The sequence below is a fragment of the Monocercomonoides exilis genome, assembly GCF_001643675.1.
Source record: "Monocercomonoides exilis strain PA203 chromosome Unknown scaffold30-1206723, whole genome shotgun sequence".
Lineage (NCBI taxonomy): Eukaryota > Preaxostyla > Oxymonadida > Polymastigidae > Monocercomonoides > Monocercomonoides exilis.
Genome location: NW_027150575.1, coordinates 1121523 through 1140597, shown reverse-complemented (window position 1 = coordinate 1140597; position 19075 = coordinate 1121523). Strand labels below are relative to the sequence as shown.

Sequence of the window (19075 nt, the reverse complement as noted above, 5' to 3'; positions counted from 1 at the left end):
CTTAACAAAAAATATTGAAAGAGAGAATAATCATAATAATTTTGAATATTATTGAAAATAAAAATAAATGATGAATTTAAAAAAAGCAAACAGAAAAAAGGAACTATTCCCAGAATATTTTCAATGAATGAAAAAAGTGTAAAAGAATTTTGTATAATTGTGAGTAAGTCATTGGTACTTGAGCCTGATAAACGATTATTAAAAGAAGATGATATTTTGACAAAAGAAGATGAAAATGATTTACTTTTAAAAGCATCTATTAAACTGAGAAATGCATATGCTCTTTATGAAGAAATGCCAATCACTCTTTTGTTTGCTCATAATAATCATCATTCGGATTTTCATGTCATTATTTGATTATGTAATTTAGAGACCAAACATTTTTAAGGCGCATTTCATTTTTTGTGGATCATTTTTCACAAAAATGTAGATTTGACGAGCAAAGGTTTTATAAAACAAACTCAAACATTTTGTCTACATTTGCACAAGCAATAACTAATTTATTCAGCAAGGGAGGAGGATATTTGGAAATGGCTTGGTCTGCTTTCTTTCCTGAAACATTTGCCAGAATAATATCAGACACTAACCAGACTCGGAGCTTATGTGTTGCCCTTTCTCTTTTTAATTCAATAAAGACAAAGAATAAGCAGATTTTTATGTCATTTACCCAGAATGGACTGTTTGTTTTGGGAAAGTTGTGCTCAAATTGCCTTTCTTTTGAAAGAGAGATGCGTGATTATTCTGCATCAAAATTACAGTTTTCCGAAGGCATTTCGAAAAATTCTGCTGAACAGTGCCTTTCTTTCACTGTTTCTCTTCTTCGATTACTTTGTGAAGAATCATTGCTTCTTGGTATAGTTTTTCAATCTTTGACTGCTTATTATAATCAAACTGTAGATGCAGATGAACATCTAATTCAAGCCATTTATCCGATTATGACAATAATTGAAGCGATGAGCGTATACAATGGCAGAAACATCGAAAGCGATACAAAAGATAATGCTTGCCCTTCCGAAAAGCTGGATCTGAAAAAAGAAGAAATCAATAAAGTTTCAAAAAATGATGATACAAGAGAAGAAGAAGAAGAAGAAGAAGATGGTGAAGAATCTCTTGAGTCAATTGTTTCAATGTTTCCAAAGCGCGAAGACAGATTGCATTTGTTTGCAAGCCTGACGATGATGATATCAGCAGGCGAAAAGAAAGGAATGGACATTTATGAAGTGTCTCTATTGGCAATGCTCTTATCGATAACTTATTCACTTTCATGTGCAGCTGAGCCAGAAAAGAAGGAAAAGGAAAACATCAGAAAAGAATTTCCCCAAAGTGAAAAGGAGAATATCGCGAAATCTTCAAAAGCAGGTCAATCTGAAGCGAACACGTTTGATCCTCTTCACGAAATGGCGCTGAGCAATTTGGATGTCCACATTCTGCAGCTTCTCTATCGCTCCTTCACTCTTTTCCCTCCGTCCCACGGGTCAGTCACAAGGCCAGAAAAGCAGGCAAAAGTGGAAAAGTTGGAAGCTCAGCTGCAAAAAGGGGAAGAGGAGCTGACGCCGTCTGCAGAGCCGATTGAAGACGAGGCAGCAAAAGCGAAGAAGCAGCAGCTGATTGACAAGATGGAGCCAGAAGCTGTTGGAATTGCTCCATTGGCAGTGCAGCAGTGGAGCGAGTGGGTTGGGAAGGAAAAGGAGAGGGTGGCGACGATCAAAGAGGAGAAAGACAGACAAAAAGGCAGCGAAAAAGAGAGAGAGAAAGAAGATGATTTGAACATTCTTGTTGTCTCAGAACCGCCTCAGCCGCTGCAAAACACAGAAATCTTTCCAAAAAAGGAGGACTGCTGGCCGCAGCTTGGATTTGTGAAGAAGCAAACAGGAAAAAGCGAAAAAGACGAGAAGGAAATGAAGGAGAAAGAGAAAAATCCCAAAAAGTGCGATTTTGGTTTGTTTGATGAAAAAGAGCCACCGTTCTTCAGAGAAGAGAACGTGAAAGAAAAAAGAGGAAAAGCCCTTTCATCAGTTGCATCAGAAGAAGAAGAGAAGGAGGAAGAGAGTGTTCCCCCGCTGCTTCTTTTGGGCTATCGAAGTCTTTTGCTGAAGATTGTGGGGAATATGTGCTGCTCTTCTGCTCTGAGCACAGCTGAAAGTGCTGCTCTTATCGACGAATACAACAAACTCTTCAACTCTTCGTCGTTATCTTTGCAATCATCATCATCATCATCATCATTTACTTCTTCTTCTTCTGAGTCATATTATCCTCTTCATAGATTTCTCACCTGCTCTTCAATGAAAATGGCCTTGCTTCATCCATTTCCTCTTCTCCTTGCTCTGTCCAACCACGATGACATCAACCCATTTTCAAGAGAATTAGCAATTTGGACAATTCGCAATGCAACAAACAACTCTCCAGAAAGCAGAACTTCCTTGAGCCGAACTCTTGGCGTTGAAGAATCAGAATTAAAAAATGATCTGACTTTTGATTGAAATCTGCACGATTAAAGAACCACAATCAAATTTGGATAATTTATTAAAATATTTATTCGAATTCTGACCTATTTTTCATATTTAGAATTGAGATTGAGATATTTTTATATTTTGATCTTGCACGTTATTTGAATTCATGATAACTGAAGATTTTTTAGCCGATGATTGGCTGAAATCTTTGAAACAACAAATTGCTCAATATGATTTAAATAAATCAGAAAATTCATTAGGCCCACAAAATCCAGTGAATTTACCTTTAACAATTGAAGATAATTTTAAACAAACTTTATTGGAATACAAGGAAAAAATAAAAAATTTGGAAGCGTCAATGGAAGATGCTGAAATAACAATACATAAACAGCGCCAGGATTTAGAAGTATTACCTCAAAAATTTTTAAACTTCTTGAATTTCATTTTTTAAAATTTTCTTCAAATACAACTTTAAGGAAGCAAATAGAAAAATAAGTGATTATGAAATGCAGATTGAACAATACAAGAAAGAAAAGGAAGAAGTTATTAATAGAGCTGCGAATGTTACTGTTGCAGAATTGGAAAAACAAATTATTCATCACAAAGAGGAATTGAAACTTGCGCAATTCAAGTTTGATCAAAGAGCAAAGGAAATGGAGTTAAAACAAGAGCAAATTCTTGTTCGTCACCAAGCAGAAATCGAAGATTTGAAAGAAGAGCAAAAAGTTCAGATTGAAACAATGATGAATAAGAATTTTCAACAATTAAATCTTCTCCACCAGCAACTAAATGATGAAACATTAAAGGTTCGCTCACTAGAACAGGAAGTTGATAAGAAAGAGAATGAAAACAAACATTTAATCGAACAATTGAAAAGAAATGAAGCTGATTACATTTCCAAAGAACAAGAAAAGACTCGGATTTTTGAACTGACATTGCACAAAAAGGAAGAAGAATACAAAGAAAAGAAAAAGAAACTTGTTGAAGAGGCAATGAAGCGCGAAAGGGAATTGGAAGAGAATGAAAAAGCCAAGTACGAGCAATTGTTGATAAAGTTCGAAGCTTCAACAAAACGGACTAAGGAGTTGATTGAAGAAAAAGAGATTCTAATCAGAGATGCAAATGATCTGAAAGCAAGCCACGATAGTATTTTCAGTTTGGCCAATGAGCATGTTGCTAATCTCCAACAGAAGCTGAAAGAAAAAGAAAAAGTGTGGAATTGATGGAGAGGATAATAAATCTTTTTTTTCTTTTCTTTTCTTTTTCTTTTCATTTTTTTATTGTTAACATAAACTTGCTGAATGATTGCTTTTTTGTTGATTATTTGCTGTTTGATGAATTAGGAGATACAATTACTTCAACACCGCTTGTCATTGGCACAACAGTCAAACACTCAAAATCACATTCAGCCAACTTCTGATTCTCATCAGTCACCACCAGCCGTGTTGCATCAGATCAACCAAGAAAGCCCACATTCAGTGCAAACAGCAGACCAAAGCACAAAACTTGACATTTCACAAAAGAATGAGTTTTCTGAAGGCAAAGGAAAAAAATCGAAGCGGAATCCGCTGATCTCTGAGGCAGATGAGCGAAGACTGAAAGTGAGCGCATCTCCAACAAAAGCAACTTCCATCAAAGAAATGGCAGAATACAAAACAGAAGACGATCTATCAAAATCTAAAAGGAGCATGAAGGATCAACTTGTTATCGAAGAAGGCAAAAACTACAAACAGGAAGGGAAATCTTTGACTTTGCGAGATGAGAAGAATCAACACAGACATCGTCATATTCATCATCACCGCAAAAATAGCCACAGAATTCGCCATCGCCATCCAGAAAGAAAGGCAGATTTTGTGTCGCACAACAGCAAAAGGACACAAAATGAAAGAGGAGCTTCAAGAGAGGACAAAAATGAAGAGGAAACAACATTTTTCTCGCTTTCATCATCGACATCTCTATCAGAGCTGGCACTACTGAAAGAAGATGCAACAGACGATGATTCCTCAAGCACTTTGACGTCACATTCACATGAGCATTCATCAGATTGTAGTTCAGCTGGATCATCTTCTTCTTTATCTGCATCAACATCTTCTTCTTCCTCCTCCTCTCCATCTTCCTCGCCATCACTTCTGAAGGTTTCATCGTCAAATCTGTCCATTAAATCTGAAGAAAGCGAGAGCGATGCAGCATCTTTGCCTGACTTGTCTGTTTCTTTGTCGTCGTCTGCTTCTGTTGGATCAGAAGGAGGAAAAACGACAAAGGAATGCAATGATAGTGGGAAGGCAGTGAAGAACAGAGAATTAAAGAAAGAGAAAAAGAGGAAAGAGAAGAAGCAAGCATCAGAGCCCGGAAAACGAAGAAGAACAAAAAAGGCAACGAAAAGTGCAAAAACGCAAACGGAAAAGGCGAATACAAAGGATGCAACCGCAGCAGAACGAAAGAGTAAAGAAGATGCGAATTCTGTTGTTTCATCTTTGCAGTCTTTGTCTGTTTCATCTTCGTCTTCGTCTTCGTCATCTTCTTCAGCTGCCGCTTTGATTCAGAAGCAGTCTTCCATTTCAGACACTCCACACACATCTGACACTCATCAGCGAAAGCACAACACTTCATCACTTCACAATCAATCTTATTCTCCAGCCAAAGTTCAGCAAACTTCTGTTGAACTTCTTTCATCGCCTTCTTCATCATTACCATCAATCAGTACGTCTGTTACATCATCATCATCATCTTCTTCTTCTTCTTCTTCGCTTCCATCTCTTTCATCATCTTCACTACCAACACCTCCACCTCCACCACCATCCGCATCTTCTGTTTCTTCTTCATTGATCCCATCAACACCGTCATCACATTTCCAACAAGCTGCTGAGCGAATCTCGCAAACATCCGATTTTCATTCAGTCCAGTCGCAAAGCACGCCACTTTATCATCCGATGCAGTCAACACCGTATCGTTCTCAGAACTTGCAAGCAACACCGTCTGATTTCTCTCTCTCGCTCACTTCATCTGCGGTGTCAGATCCTTCTTTCATCTCTCCTGTCAACTGTGAGACACTTTCCACTCCCTCACAGTTTCTTCCTCAGCAAGTCGGCTCAGCTCCATTTCAAACAGCTGCTTCTGCTTCCAATGCACTCTCAAGCACTCCTTCTCAACTTCTTCCTCCGCCCACACATTCGCTTTCTCCTTCTCCTTCTCCTTCTCCTTCTTCACAGATGTCTTCTTTGAACCCAACTGAAACACCTGTTGTTTCCTCATCACAGCAAAGTCAACTCCCTTCAAAGCTTTCACTTCCTTCTTCTCCTTCTCCTTCTCCTTCTTCACGCCATGTCACAATTCCTGATCCTCTGACTGTTGGATATCCACCTCAGCTGCCACTGACTCGTCTTCAGCAACAATATCCTCATCTGTTCCCCTCACCCCAGTCTCAGCACAAGCTTTCAAATTCTTCTCAAAAGCAACGTTCTCAACAGAAATCTTCATCATTTCATTCTTCTCCTTTCTCTTCCAACAAACTTCCTCGCAATTCGGTGCGTATTTCTCGCAAACCAGTCACTTCTTCAAGTCCTCCTTATTCGCCTTTGCATCAAGGAGATAATCGAACACCTCATCAGAGAACATGTAAAAGTTTCAAGTCAGCTTCTCATTTTTCAAACACTTCACAGCGCGTACCTGGATACATTCTAAAGGCACAACTGCAATCTACCTAGATTTTGCCCAAATGTTAGTTTTTTTATTAAATTTTGAGAAGTGTTATGAATTAGAAAAATATTTCGAAAAATACTCTCTGAGAAGTTTTTGACAAGATATATAAAAGCGAATTGAATGGTATATGATATCAAAAATTGAAAGCCTCAGTTCATTTTGTGTTATCAAATATGGGCAAATGGTTCCTTAACCGGAACATCAGAATTCACTTAATTTTATGATATAAGTGATTGTCATTATTTCAAATTTATTAGTTTAAAATATCAAAGTGCGGAAATCATTCCGTGGAAAAACAGAATTTTTTTAGGAAAATAAAAAATTAAAAGATCCTTTTGAGATTCGAAATTTTTCAATCACAACTGAAAATATTGAACAAATAAAAGTTTCAGGTGGTATTCAAATGCAAAAAGCTTTCACACATATCAATATTAAAGGGTATTTCAAAAGATAATCTCAAGGAAGCTTGTTTTAGCACAAGTGTTGGTATATTTCACATAACTATTTGAAGTATCTTTATTGCAATCATTAAAATGTTGAAAACGTTTAAAAAGAATGCAAATTAATTGATTGTCACTTCTGTTATTTTTCTTGTCACTTCAGATATAGTTCCAATAAAAAAAGAGTTCCGCAGAAATAAAGAAACTTTTGCTCACAACTATGAAATACTGAATGTTTTTCAAAAAAAATAATTATGCAAACTGTTCAGTTTTTTTATCCATACATATTTTTCATCCTGACATTTTTTTTCATTTGCGTGTCTCATTAAATAAAAACAAAAAATAGAAAAATCATATTATACCAGGTTTGCAAACCAATTTAATGTTCATACAAAAAAAATTTTTTTTGTCAATTTTTGTTTTTGATGAAGATCTTGGGAATTTTAAATATATTTTTGATCATTTTGTTTGCTCGTTTTAACCGACTCTCTTTTTCTGTCAGTTTTTAGCTACTGGGCCATAAACCATACAATATGAAGTTTTATTATTCCAATTATTTTATGTTTTTTCTTATTTTTTCACGAGTTTTTCGCATTTCATTGTTTTTGAAGATAACTTCAAAAATCTGAAAATAATGAGCTTCACAATATTTATTAAATGTTTTTAGTGAGGTACATGAAATGATAACCACTTGCAGTATATATACACCACGTGAAATTTTTATTAAATATTGCTGTTTTAACATTACAAATAGATTTATCATTATGACAAAATTGCTCGTTTTGTTCTTGATTTAATAAAATTTGACAAATAATTTCGATTTGCAATGTATTTTAATATTATTTTCATAATATTTTGGTATTTTCATTGAAAGAATTAATAAAATTCGACTCATTATTTTCAGATTTTTGTAATTATCTTCAAAAACAATGAAATGCGAAAAACTCGTGAAAAAATAAGAAAAAACATAAAATAATTGGAATAATAAAACTTCATATTGTATGGTTTATGGCCCAGTAGCTAAAAACTGACAGAAAAAGAGAGTCGGTTAAAACGAGCAAACAAAATGATCAAAAATATATTTAAAATTCCCAAGATCTTCATCAAAAACAAAAATTGACAAAAAAAATATTTTTTGTATGAACATTAAATTGGTTTGCAAACCTGGTATAATATGATTTTTCTATTTTTTGTTTTTATTTAATGAGACACGCAAATGAAAAAAAATGTCAGGATGAAAAATATGTCCGGATAAAAAAATCACACTATATCTGCTGTGAAAATAAGAAATACAGTCAAAACCGGAAATAATCACATTTGCTTTTGGATAGCTTTTTGTGACTATTATAAATGTGTCTATTTACATCGTGATTGAATCTTGTTTCGACTAAGCATTTTTTTCATTGAACAGCATGATGATTTTGTTTGTCTGATTTGCTATTTTGAATGAAAATTAGTGTTATTTTCAAAACAAAAATATTCAAATAAGAAGAATGATTCTCCAAATGAGAAGATAACAGATAATATCAATAAAAAATCTAATTCTCTTTCAAAATAAGAACACATTTCACAGCCCCAAACCAATAAAATGAGAATGCTCATTTCTAAATTAAAATAAAAAAGAAATGAATAACAACAAATGATTCGAAAATTGTGAAAATAAAAGGAAATTCAAAAGGTGTTGATTTGATAAAAAAACTCAAAATCTTTCAATTGAATTACAAATTGAGATAAACTGAGTATCTATCGAACGAAAAACAAATTTCAACAAACTGAAAACTCTTTTTCAAAATCACAAACATTTTCAAAAACATAAAATTTCAATAAAAAAGGGAATAAACAATAAAAAGATTTTTCCAAAACGTGAGAGTGATTCAAAGCATCATACACACACAAAAAATTACAAAATTCTCTTTTACACAACAAAGCAACAGCTTTCACCTCCTTCGAATTCAATCACTTTAAGAACTCAGATTTTCATCATGAAATCAGTTCAAAAGAGGAGAATTTCTCCAACGCTAATCAGTTACAAAAAATAAAAGATATTCAAAATAAGAAAGGAAAAAATGAAAAATTTTCTATTGACTGACTTTACCCAAAAAGAAAAAGACTATCCAAATACCACAAGAAAGATTGTCATTCATATCTCTCTTATCACATCTCCAACAAACAACTTTCCTCAATTTCATAATAATCAAGAAATTCACAACCAACAAAAATGGCTTCAAATTTCATCAAAAGAAAACTTTCAATACAAACGAAAACAAACTCTTCTTGTTGAGGCTATTCAACCCCAACAACAATAAATCCAAAATACTGTTTGTGAATAATATTAAAAACAAATTCATAATCTCTGAACGAAGCTGTCAAATTCTCTCCCTTTCAAAATCCTGTTGTTTTGATTTCAGATGTTTTTGGATTTTCGATTTGAATTATTGGATTTGTGTTTGCTCAATTCATCTCTTTTTTAACCCTGTGCTTTTGAATTTGAAAAAAGTTGACCCATCTTAACATCAATATGAAATCCATGTCACACTGGCGTCTTCAACAGCACTCTCAGGCTCATCATCTCCTTCATCGTAAATGGCATCTGACATGGTCATGATGACTGCATCTTTCGGAAAATGTTTGAAAAACTCTCTTTTCAGCCAGACAAGTGAAGGCCTGTTTGACGCCTCCATCCCAACACACTGCTTCCACACCTCTGAAAAGCTGCTTCCACTTATTGCTACAATGTCTGGCCTCTCCCCATTCACAATCTTCTGCCCTGCCACCTCTCCTTCATACTCCCCAAACGGGATTTCCAGAGTCAAACACTCCCACAACATCATCCCAATCGAGAACACAACTGACTCCTTCGTTGCTCCCATCTTCTTGTTGATCAGCAGCTCAGGCGCCTTCCACCTTAGGCACTCCTTCCTGTTGTATTCATCATCCTCAAATGCCGATGAGGGAAGGGAGTCACTATCATCATCACTGTCACTGGCAGAAGTTACAACTGTTGATGATGAGAAGGATGATGAGTCTGAATCATCGTCAGAAGAGAAGTCGGAGTGCATGACAATGCAGATGACCATGTGTTCCGAAAATAACACAATGTGAGGACTCAGAGTGGAAAGAGAAGATAATCCATTTTCCATCTCGTCAAATGAATGGAGTGCCAGATTGGCCACCCAGAACAGGATCTGTGCAGCTGTCTGCTCTCTTTCCTTCAGTGAGCCAATTGCCATCTCCTTTGTCTTATTCATCCCATGAAGCAACATGAACAATGAATCTCTCAAATCCACAATCAGCTTCTCATGAGGGGATGAGCAGGCCATTGCATCCACCAGATTCGACATCGATGAGGTGGTTGGGCACAGACTCTCTGGTCGGATAAAAGTGGAATCTGAATCAGTGGTTGAAGTTGATGAGACAGATGGTGAAGGAGTTCGCTTTCTTGTCTCTTCTTCTTCCTCTTTCTCATCCACTTTCTCCAGCATCCATTGAGGGATCTTATCTGAGTCTTTTCCCAGTATGTATTCAGTTGATCCACTCTCAGATAGAAGATGCTCAGATGACTCTGAATGAACCATCTCCTTTCCATTCATTCTCTTCTTCATTCTCTCTTCATTCTTCTTCTCTGCTTCCTTCTCTGCTCTTCTCCACTGCTCTTCTGGAGACATCTCCATCGTCACCATCTCAAATACCTTCGGATCCTTCCTCACTGTGTCATTAACTATCTCTCTCAAATCTTCTGCTTCATTCTTCACCTTCTTCCATCGAACAATAAATATCACAGAAACAATCAAAACAATTAATAGAATAACTGCCATGATAATAACAATCAACAACAAATGTGATTTTCTTTCTTTCTCTCCTTCAACAAGTTTTTCATCTCCTTTTCCAACACTTTCACTCCTGTTCTTCACAATAACCGAATCTGTTGATGAAAGTGAATCAGCTTTTCCAAACGCAACGCACACACTCACTTCTGTCTCTTCTCTCACTTTCTCCCATTCCGAACATGAAATAACCGAGTGAATCTCATTCTCTGACACAAACCCTCCTTCTTCAATCCCCTTTCTCACAATCTCCTCTTCATCTCCATTTTTCATGCTCATCTTCACCAACAAATCGCATGGCAGAAGCAGCTTTCCATGAATCATCAACTCCACATTCCCATTTGGCTGTGTTATGTTCTTCACCTCTTCCAAAACAGGGATGAAAAATGATGATCCTCTTTCAGTTGCTATCCCTCCCAATTCGCATCCCTCATCCAATATCCACAATGATGAGTTATCTTTCAACCCATCTCCCCCTTTCACACTCACAACATTCAACTCCCCATTCCCTTCACAAATCACATTCCTTCGAGCTGATGGATATCCCTCAATCGATGGGTTGTTGTTCTCAAACTCTCCCTTCTCAATCTTCACACTTCCTCCACTCACACACAACCCACCTGCCTTGCTCTTCATAATCGTTGTTTCCCTCATCTCCACATTGCTCTTCTCAACATCAACCAATGACCCATTCCATTTGCATAATCCTTCTTTTCTATTGTTTTCTTCATTGATAAACTCAATTTCTTTCTCTCCATCAAACACACATATCTCAATACTCACATTCTTGGAATTCCTGATCTGCATCATCCTTCGCTTATCAGCCGAATTCTCACACTTTCCAAATGAGCTGTTCAGCACACTCACCTCTTGCTCAGCTTCTTCCATCCCAATCACACACCCCTCCAACAACAGAGTCACATTCTCAACTCCAATCTCTTTCATCTCCACTCTCGCTTTCCCTCCAACACTCACAACATCTCCCTCACATTCGATATTCAAAATTGTTGTCTCATCAATTGTCACATTCGATTCCTCACATAATGAAAGAATTGATCTTGTTGAATGAATATCCCTGAATGTTGAATCAAATATCTTCAGCTCTCCACTTTCCACACTCACAACAGAACTGTTCAACTTCAGTTCATCAGAAGAAGAGAAGAACTCGCATTTTTGGATCTCCATTGACCCGTTCTTCACTTTCATGATATAATTGTGAGTTGACTCAAATCCATCTTCAAACTGGAATGAGCACCTCTCCACTGGACATTCATTCACAAACTCCATCACACAATCCTTCTCTGCTGATTTCTCAATCTTGCAGTTCAATCGAACAACCCCCTGTGTCTTTTTCAATGAGTTCACAACCAGATCCCCAATCACACACTCCTTCCTCACAAACCCTTCTCCATCAATCAGAATCCCATTCATTACTCCTTCCTGAATGTGCTCAACCCCACAGTTGATGCTGGAACAAGGGTTGCTCTGTGATCCACATCCCCTCCCATCACTCCCTCTCCCACTCACAAACACCTGTGCCGAATAATAGAATGTGATCAGCGGAATCAGATCAACATCTCCCTCGCTCCAAGCATCCCTCCCACAGATCGAGTTGTTCGAGTTCAGTGACTCCTGGCTGTAGTTCAGTGCAAACAGTGTTTCGTTGATCTGGTGCTCAATCGAGTGGCATCTGACAAACACGTCTTTCCCCACATGTGCCTCATTCATCACAAACAGGATGTTCACAATCTTGAAATTCAGAGGTGGAATCTGACTCTCATTTCCATAATTCGCATGTGGGTCAGATCCATCAATAAACAGCCCTCCTCCACAACCTGTCTCACTCGAGCACTTGCACATCGAAAACGAGCTCCCATTCACTTTCAACACTGACTCCCCACTCTTCAGCACCACTTTCATTCCCCCTCCTTCTCTGCTCAAGCCACTCTTGCAACTCGACATCGAACACTCATCCACCACACACTCCACTCCACTCTCAAATGATCCCACATCAACAACACTCGCTCGAATCCCTTCATTTGTGATGTTCGCAAATGAACATCCAACAACCCTCAAAACTGGTTTGTTTCCATTTGAAAACACCTTCTTTTCTCCATTCATCTGGTTTTCCTCTTCCATCATCGAAATCAGGCTTCTTTCTGTCAAATCAGCAAATGAGATGTTCACATTCTGAACAGTAACATCAGCTGCACTTAGGCTGAACGCAATCAACCCTTTCAACTCTGAAATCAAACTCAACGAACACTTTTCAATCACAACACTCCCCCCATCCACCCTCATCACACAATATCCAAAACTTTCTGCCACTCCCCTCCCTGGGCCAAATGAACAATCTGAAACTGACAATAATGTGTTTGCTCCAGAGGATTCAATCAACACTTCATGATGGGTTGCGGTGGCTGGCTTGGTGAATGACACATTCACAAATGACAGACTCACATTCGATGAAATCATTGAATCTTTTGAAACATTCTCTTCTTCATCACTGATTGTCACACTTGTTCCTTTCTTTGTCCCTTCAATCACCACTTTTGGTGACTCTGAAATTGATGATGAAGATGAAGAAAATGAAGATGAAAATGAAATGGAATGGCTCAGCAACCCTGATCCCACGATGCTGATGTGGGATTCACCTTCATCAAGTGTCGGATATCGAAGTGATATCAAATGGTCAATCGATGAGCATGGTGCTTCTGAATACCCACACCCACTGAAGTCTCCTCCTTTCTCTCGAGAAACATACCCATCCCCACTCCAGTTCCTCCACAAATACACAACCAGTGGAATCACATATCCCTCCTCTCCTGTTGACTTCCTCTCCCATCCACACAACTCATCCAACGATCCCAACTCCTCTTCCTTTATTTCCCATTTCAGGTGCTCCTTGTTCACAATCTCTCTCAGATCCCATCCCGAAACAAACACATTCTTTCCTTTCCACCCATCACATCCCTCAAATGCCATCCCTTCCATCACAAATGTTCCCATCTCATCTGCCAGCTTCACAAACATCCCTCCTCCCATTCCTCTCCCTCCATCCCCAACATCCTCTCTTGGCACTTCACACAAAGAATATTTCACTCCTTTCATTTCCAACCTCCCTCCCTTCCCCACTGATATCTTCATCCCTCCCCCTTTCATCCCACTCCCCCCTGAACACACCGATGACAAATTGCATCCATCAATATTCACAATCCCATTCACACCCATCTCCACATTCAAACATCCTCCTCCTCCTCCAATTCCACCAACAACTTCCACTCCACTCATTCGACTGTGATTCATCTCCAATTCAGCTCCATTTGAAATAACAATTGGCGATTTCCCACTCATTCTCACTCCCCCTTCCATCACAAACCCATTCACAACCAACCATCCTCCCTCAATACATATCACGTTGTATCCAATCATTTCATCATTTCCAAATAAGACTGAACAGCTGGTTATTGTGATGGTAGATGATGAAGAGTGGATGAATCCACTTCTCTTCCCATTCATCTCTTCATTCAGCATAAATGACAAATGTCTCATCTCAAATGATTTTGTGCACTCAATAAGGTTGTTTTGATTTATCGATCCTTCATCCCTCACAACCACCCTCATCCCTTCTTCTTTCCCAGAAAGACTCAACTCAAACGATGCCACTTTCATCTCATTCTTTATCCATGATTCTGAGATAACTTCAATCTCATTCACATTGATGCTCGCTCTCTTCCCAACACAATAGTCAATCGTCAAACACCCAAACTCCTCAAACCCACAATGATTGTGATCCAGTGCCCTCTCTCCTCTCCCATCAACAGTCAACTTCGTTCTATATGATTGAAAATACACAAACAGCGGAATCACTTCCCCTTCTCTCTCATCCTCACTCCCACACAACTTCAACACATCCGATGGAATCGCACTTGAATCAAAAAATGAAAATGAGCTCCCATTCACTTTTGACTCCAACAACACTCCTCCACCACATTCAACAAACACATCCTTCCCATATGAAGCTTTGTTATCCTCTCCAAACACAAACAAACCCTCTCCTCCAGATTCCATTTTCATTGAACCATCCCTGCTCTCCATCACAATCATCATCCCTCCTCCTCTCCCTTCACTTCTCCCATCTGAACTCTCCACTGAACCCTTCGCCTCACACCCATCAATCACACAACTCCCATTCAAAACAACACTCCCTTCCCCCTTCACAACAACACTCATCCCTCCTCCTCTTCCACCAGCACACCTGCACCCCTTCACAACACACGACTCAATCACAATTATCCCATTCTTCCCCTCATCCCCTTCTGCCCCAACCACTCCACTCACCCATCCTCCATCTCCACTTCTCTTCTCAATGTTGTTCACCTCACATCCACAAAACACAACTGATTCCACCCCTTCGCCAAACTCAATCAGCGAATGTTCTCCAAATCTCAAGGTCTCTCTGATCACCAATCCCTCCACTTTCACTTTTCCCCCAATCACATTCACAAAACAATATCCAATGGAATTCTCTGATGAACAAACAACAGAACAGTCAGTGAGTGTGAGGAGTGTGGAATTGGATGAAATCAGAGATGATGATGATGCACCAGATAGAGCAGATGGAATGCAGAACTTGATGTTTCTCACTGAACATTTGCTCAGAACCTCAATCAGACAAGATGACTCAAAATTCTCTGGTGCTTTCACCCCAACCTCCATCCCTTTTGTTGCACATGAAATCTCCCATTCATTGCCATCTGTCATTCCAACCTCTTCAGCAAGCTCATATCCTGAATCCAATTCAATCTTCTTGTTTGTGTCGGGATATCTCACCTGCGCTGCATGCGTGATGGTGGCACACGGATAATAGTCAAACCCACAGAACCACGAGTTGTATCCACCCAGCCCATCCTTCCCCTTCCCCACATGTGCTGCATCTGGATATGAATCCAAATACACATTCAGTGGGAACAGCCCCATTGTTGTGTCACTCCGATCATATCCCACAAGCTCATTGTATTTTGAATTGTCACGCTGGACATCCAGCTTTTCTCTTGTTATTCCCCAGCTCGCTGAATCGCTCCCATTCACAAACACATAATTCCCTCCCAATGAGGCAGAACACCCTGAAAAGTCAACTGACACAATCGAGAAGTCAATCGAGTTGTCAGCCAGATGAAGCATCATCCCTCCTCCATATTTGCCACTTGTGCATCTCTTGATTGTTGTTGATGTTTCAACCCGCAACTTGCTTGAATCTGTTTCCAACTCAACCTTGATCCCTCCTCCACTGCCATTCTCGCACTCACAATCCTCGACTGTCACATTCTGAACAACAAATGTCTCTCCTTCCTTCACACTCTTTGCCACAACCACTCCATCTCCTTTCGTCACCTTCACATTCTTCACTTTCACATTCGCCAGCACGCTATCTCCAGATGTTGTAGCTGTCAAAAACAGGGCAGATGAGGAGGAGGAAGAAGAAGATAAAACAGGTTCAGAGAACAATGATTTTGAGACATTCATATTCTTGATCTCCACATCAACCATCGATAGCTGTGATAGTGGCACCACAAACACTGAAGAAGATATCACATATTCTCCAATATTGCTCGTGGTGATCACAACATCCTCCAATGAGAGTGACCCACTCATTTCAGATACCACAACCACACTCTGTGAAATTTCTGCATTTGAGTTATGATCAACCTTCAAACGGCTCATTCCCAGATGACCTGTTGACACACTGAACAGAGGACCTGCTGATGAAAGGGATTTTGTTCCAATCACACTTGCCTCACATCCTCTGCCCTTTACAAAAATCATCTTTGATCCAATCTCAATTGTTTCTGCATCCCTTGTGTGATTCCCTTCGGTAGGAGTGATTGTTAAGCTTGTTTGTATCTCGCACATCTCAAAGGCCTTCTTCACAGTCAGACATGAATACGTTTCATTCTCCCCACAGAGCTCATATGAGTCATTTCCATTCACAGAAACATAAATCGTCTTACACTTCAGCCAATCCTTTTTTAATGTTTGGTCATGCGTCCATCTCTCCGGATTCGAGAAATTAAATCCGTAGCACACTCTCTGGTCATCTGTGTTTGTTGTGTAGCATTCAAAGAACGGATTTCCTGAAACCATGTAATGATCATATCGATCACTGAACATCACATCATGACCGTATGGCGGATCATCAAAGCAAACACATTCAACGAAAACAAGGAAATAACAAAAATTTGTGTCATTTGATGCTGATTGATTATTTGGATCAAAACTCAGACCTCCACCTTCCTTTAATGCAGAGCAAAAAATGAATTGAATATTCCTCATTTCGAATGAATCAGGAGCAGTTCGACAGAACATTCCTCCTCCATTTGTACCTTTTAGTGAGCAAAAACTGAATTTGCAGTCAAACACACATGAACTTTCACCTTCCACATTTTCCACTCCAATGCAACTTGATGCTGAACCTTTAAAAATATCCAATCTTAATCCTCCTCCGAAACTGTCACCCTTGCAATAAAAAAAGACGCATTTACTAATTTGAGAACATGCAGAAATCGAGTAAAGGCATATTCCTCCTCCGGCCCAAGTCTGCGCAGTGCATGAGTTGAATAAATTGTTTTCAATATTCACTGACGATATATTTGAACATGCAATTGCTCCACCATCCCAATGAGCATAACAGTTGTTGAATGAACAACAAGAAACAAAAAGGGCTCCTTTGGCAAGATTAAACATATAAATTGCTCCACCACTTGAAATTCCGTCCGTAATTGTTCCATTTTCCCCAGGTGTTTTTGATCCATTCCATTCGCACCAAATGAATGAATTCGCTCCATTGAATGTTTCGTTTTGTCTATCTGATTTCAACGGAACCTCCGAAGTTCCTTCACATTTCACATTTCTTGTCCGACAACATCCAACAAACGAGGTGTTTGAGGCTGTCAAAGAGGCCAAGGGATTGTTCAGAGAGGGAACAATCCCTCCATCATACACATCGCAAACTGATGAGAATGAGCAGCTGCTCATCAAACATGAGGTTTGGGTTGATGTTTGATTTAAGGAAGTGGTTGGAGATAAACAATCCGAAGATGCTGTTGAAATGTTGAAAAATGTCAGTTGATAGAGGGATATGAGTGAAATGGAAGGCGACGAGAGGAATGGGGCAGATGACACACAAAAAGACGAGAAATGAGATTCACTCAACGAAATAATGGAAGATTTCGAAATGCAACTTCTGATTTGTTCAGAAGTGAAAAGAGGAGGAAATATATTCAAACCTTCAACATTTGGCTGAATTGAAATGTTCACAAATGAACCAAAACTCCCTTCCAGTTCTATCGGAGGAGAATTCTGCCCAACAAAAATAATGCACTTTTTCATCGAAACAATGCTTCCTTTTTTCGCAATGAGTATTCTTTTTGTTCCTTTTTCTCTCAAAACCAAGCCCATTTCCATGACTGATGAATTGAAGCATTCCAAGCAACCCTCAATTTCACTGAATTGACAAATATCAGCTTTCTTCAAAATTCCAATTTCTCTTCCATATTCTTCTTTGCTTTTTATTTCATCTTTGATAAAATCTTTTCCGTCAATTTCACTTCTCTTCATTTTTTCCATCAGTCTTCCACCATCTTCTTCATAATTAATAAAATCATCATTTGAAGGATTTTTGTTTATCTGAAGCATATTTTTATCCACATTAATCATTTCTTCTTCTTTCATGTTTTCTCTTATCAACTTTGAGTCTTCTTTAGTTGTAACAAGATTCATATAATGACAGAATGCGTATAACGCAAACATCCACAATTTTGTCAGCATTCTCACTCTGGCTCAATAAAAAAAGATTATTTAATTTTTGTGATTTTGACTATTTATATAATGGGTGAAAAAAATTTTTTCTTATGAAAATTTCTAAGAAATGGACATTTCATTTTCATTTGGAATCGTCATTAAAACATTTCTGAATTTTTCTTTTTTATTTGTTTCAGTCGATAGTATTTTGAAAATTGAATAAGACTTTTTTGTTCGAAAAATAATATTGATTGATTATAATGAAAAATACTTCTTGGAAAAAATTGAAAGATTTGAAAAAAACCTTGAATTAACAGCATTATTAAAATTGAAGGGATGCACTGAGAAGTGCATCAATATTTTTGTGGATGAACGTAATCTTGCCAAGTTCGATCTGCTTCTTCGACAGCAACACGGCCAAAAATGGAAGAGGGAATGACGTGTTCTTCAATGGCAGTTCTATAGCCCAATCCCCATTCGAGAATTGTGGCTCAACAACCCCAACACAAAGAGTGTGGAATCAAGGAACAGCTGATAATGCTGAATACAATGGCTGGCTCCCCCTCATCGCTCAGAACAAAATCGTTGCCAGCAATGGAACTAATTCTGATGTCTGTGGCAGACCCCAACAGACCCCATGTGCTACCATCGAATATGCCCTCACCGGCTTCATTTCCCTCTTCTAAGACGCCTCCCTCACCCTCCTCACCTCAACATTTGTTTCTCTTCAAACACTCACCTTCAGCGCTGTTGACACAAAAATCACTGGAAATGATATTATTTTTCTTTCTTTCTTTCCTTTCCTTCATTTTCCAAATTTGTCATTTTCCATATCACAGAAAACTCCTTTTTTCATATCACT

The 19075-nt window shown here is 38.4% G+C and overlaps 3 protein-coding genes across 3 annotated transcripts; 2 read left to right on the top strand and 1 right to left on the bottom strand.

Moving 5' to 3' along the window:
* The first annotated feature begins 117 nt into the window (after positions 1-117).
* MONOS_8162 (uncharacterized protein) lies at positions 118-2677 on the top strand. Its single transcript, XM_067878549.1, has 2 exons — positions 118-311; positions 371-2677. The coding sequence occupies exons 1-2, from the start codon at positions 124-126 to the stop codon at positions 2478-2480; spliced, it is 2298 nt and encodes a 765-aa protein (XP_067725248.1). The 5' UTR covers positions 118-123; the 3' UTR covers positions 2481-2677.
* A 131-nt stretch (positions 2678-2808) lies between these two features.
* MONOS_8163 (uncharacterized protein) lies at positions 2809-6166 on the top strand (the record flags this gene model as incomplete). The annotated part of the gene is made up of 3 exons (XM_067878550.1): positions 2809-2856; positions 2927-3661; positions 3794-6166. The coding sequence occupies 3 exons, from the start codon at positions 2809-2811 to the stop codon at positions 6152-6154; spliced, it is 3144 nt and encodes a 1047-aa protein (XP_067725247.1). The 3' UTR covers positions 6155-6166.
* A 2936-nt stretch (positions 6167-9102) lies between these two features.
* MONOS_8164 (uncharacterized protein) lies at positions 9103-17448 on the bottom strand (the record flags this gene model as incomplete). The annotated part of the gene is made up of 1 exon (XM_067878551.1): positions 9103-17448. One exon carries the CDS (start codon positions 17446-17448, stop codon positions 9103-9105), a length of 8346 nt encoding a protein of 2781 aa, XP_067725246.1.
* Positions 17449-19075: the final 1627 nt, after the last annotated feature.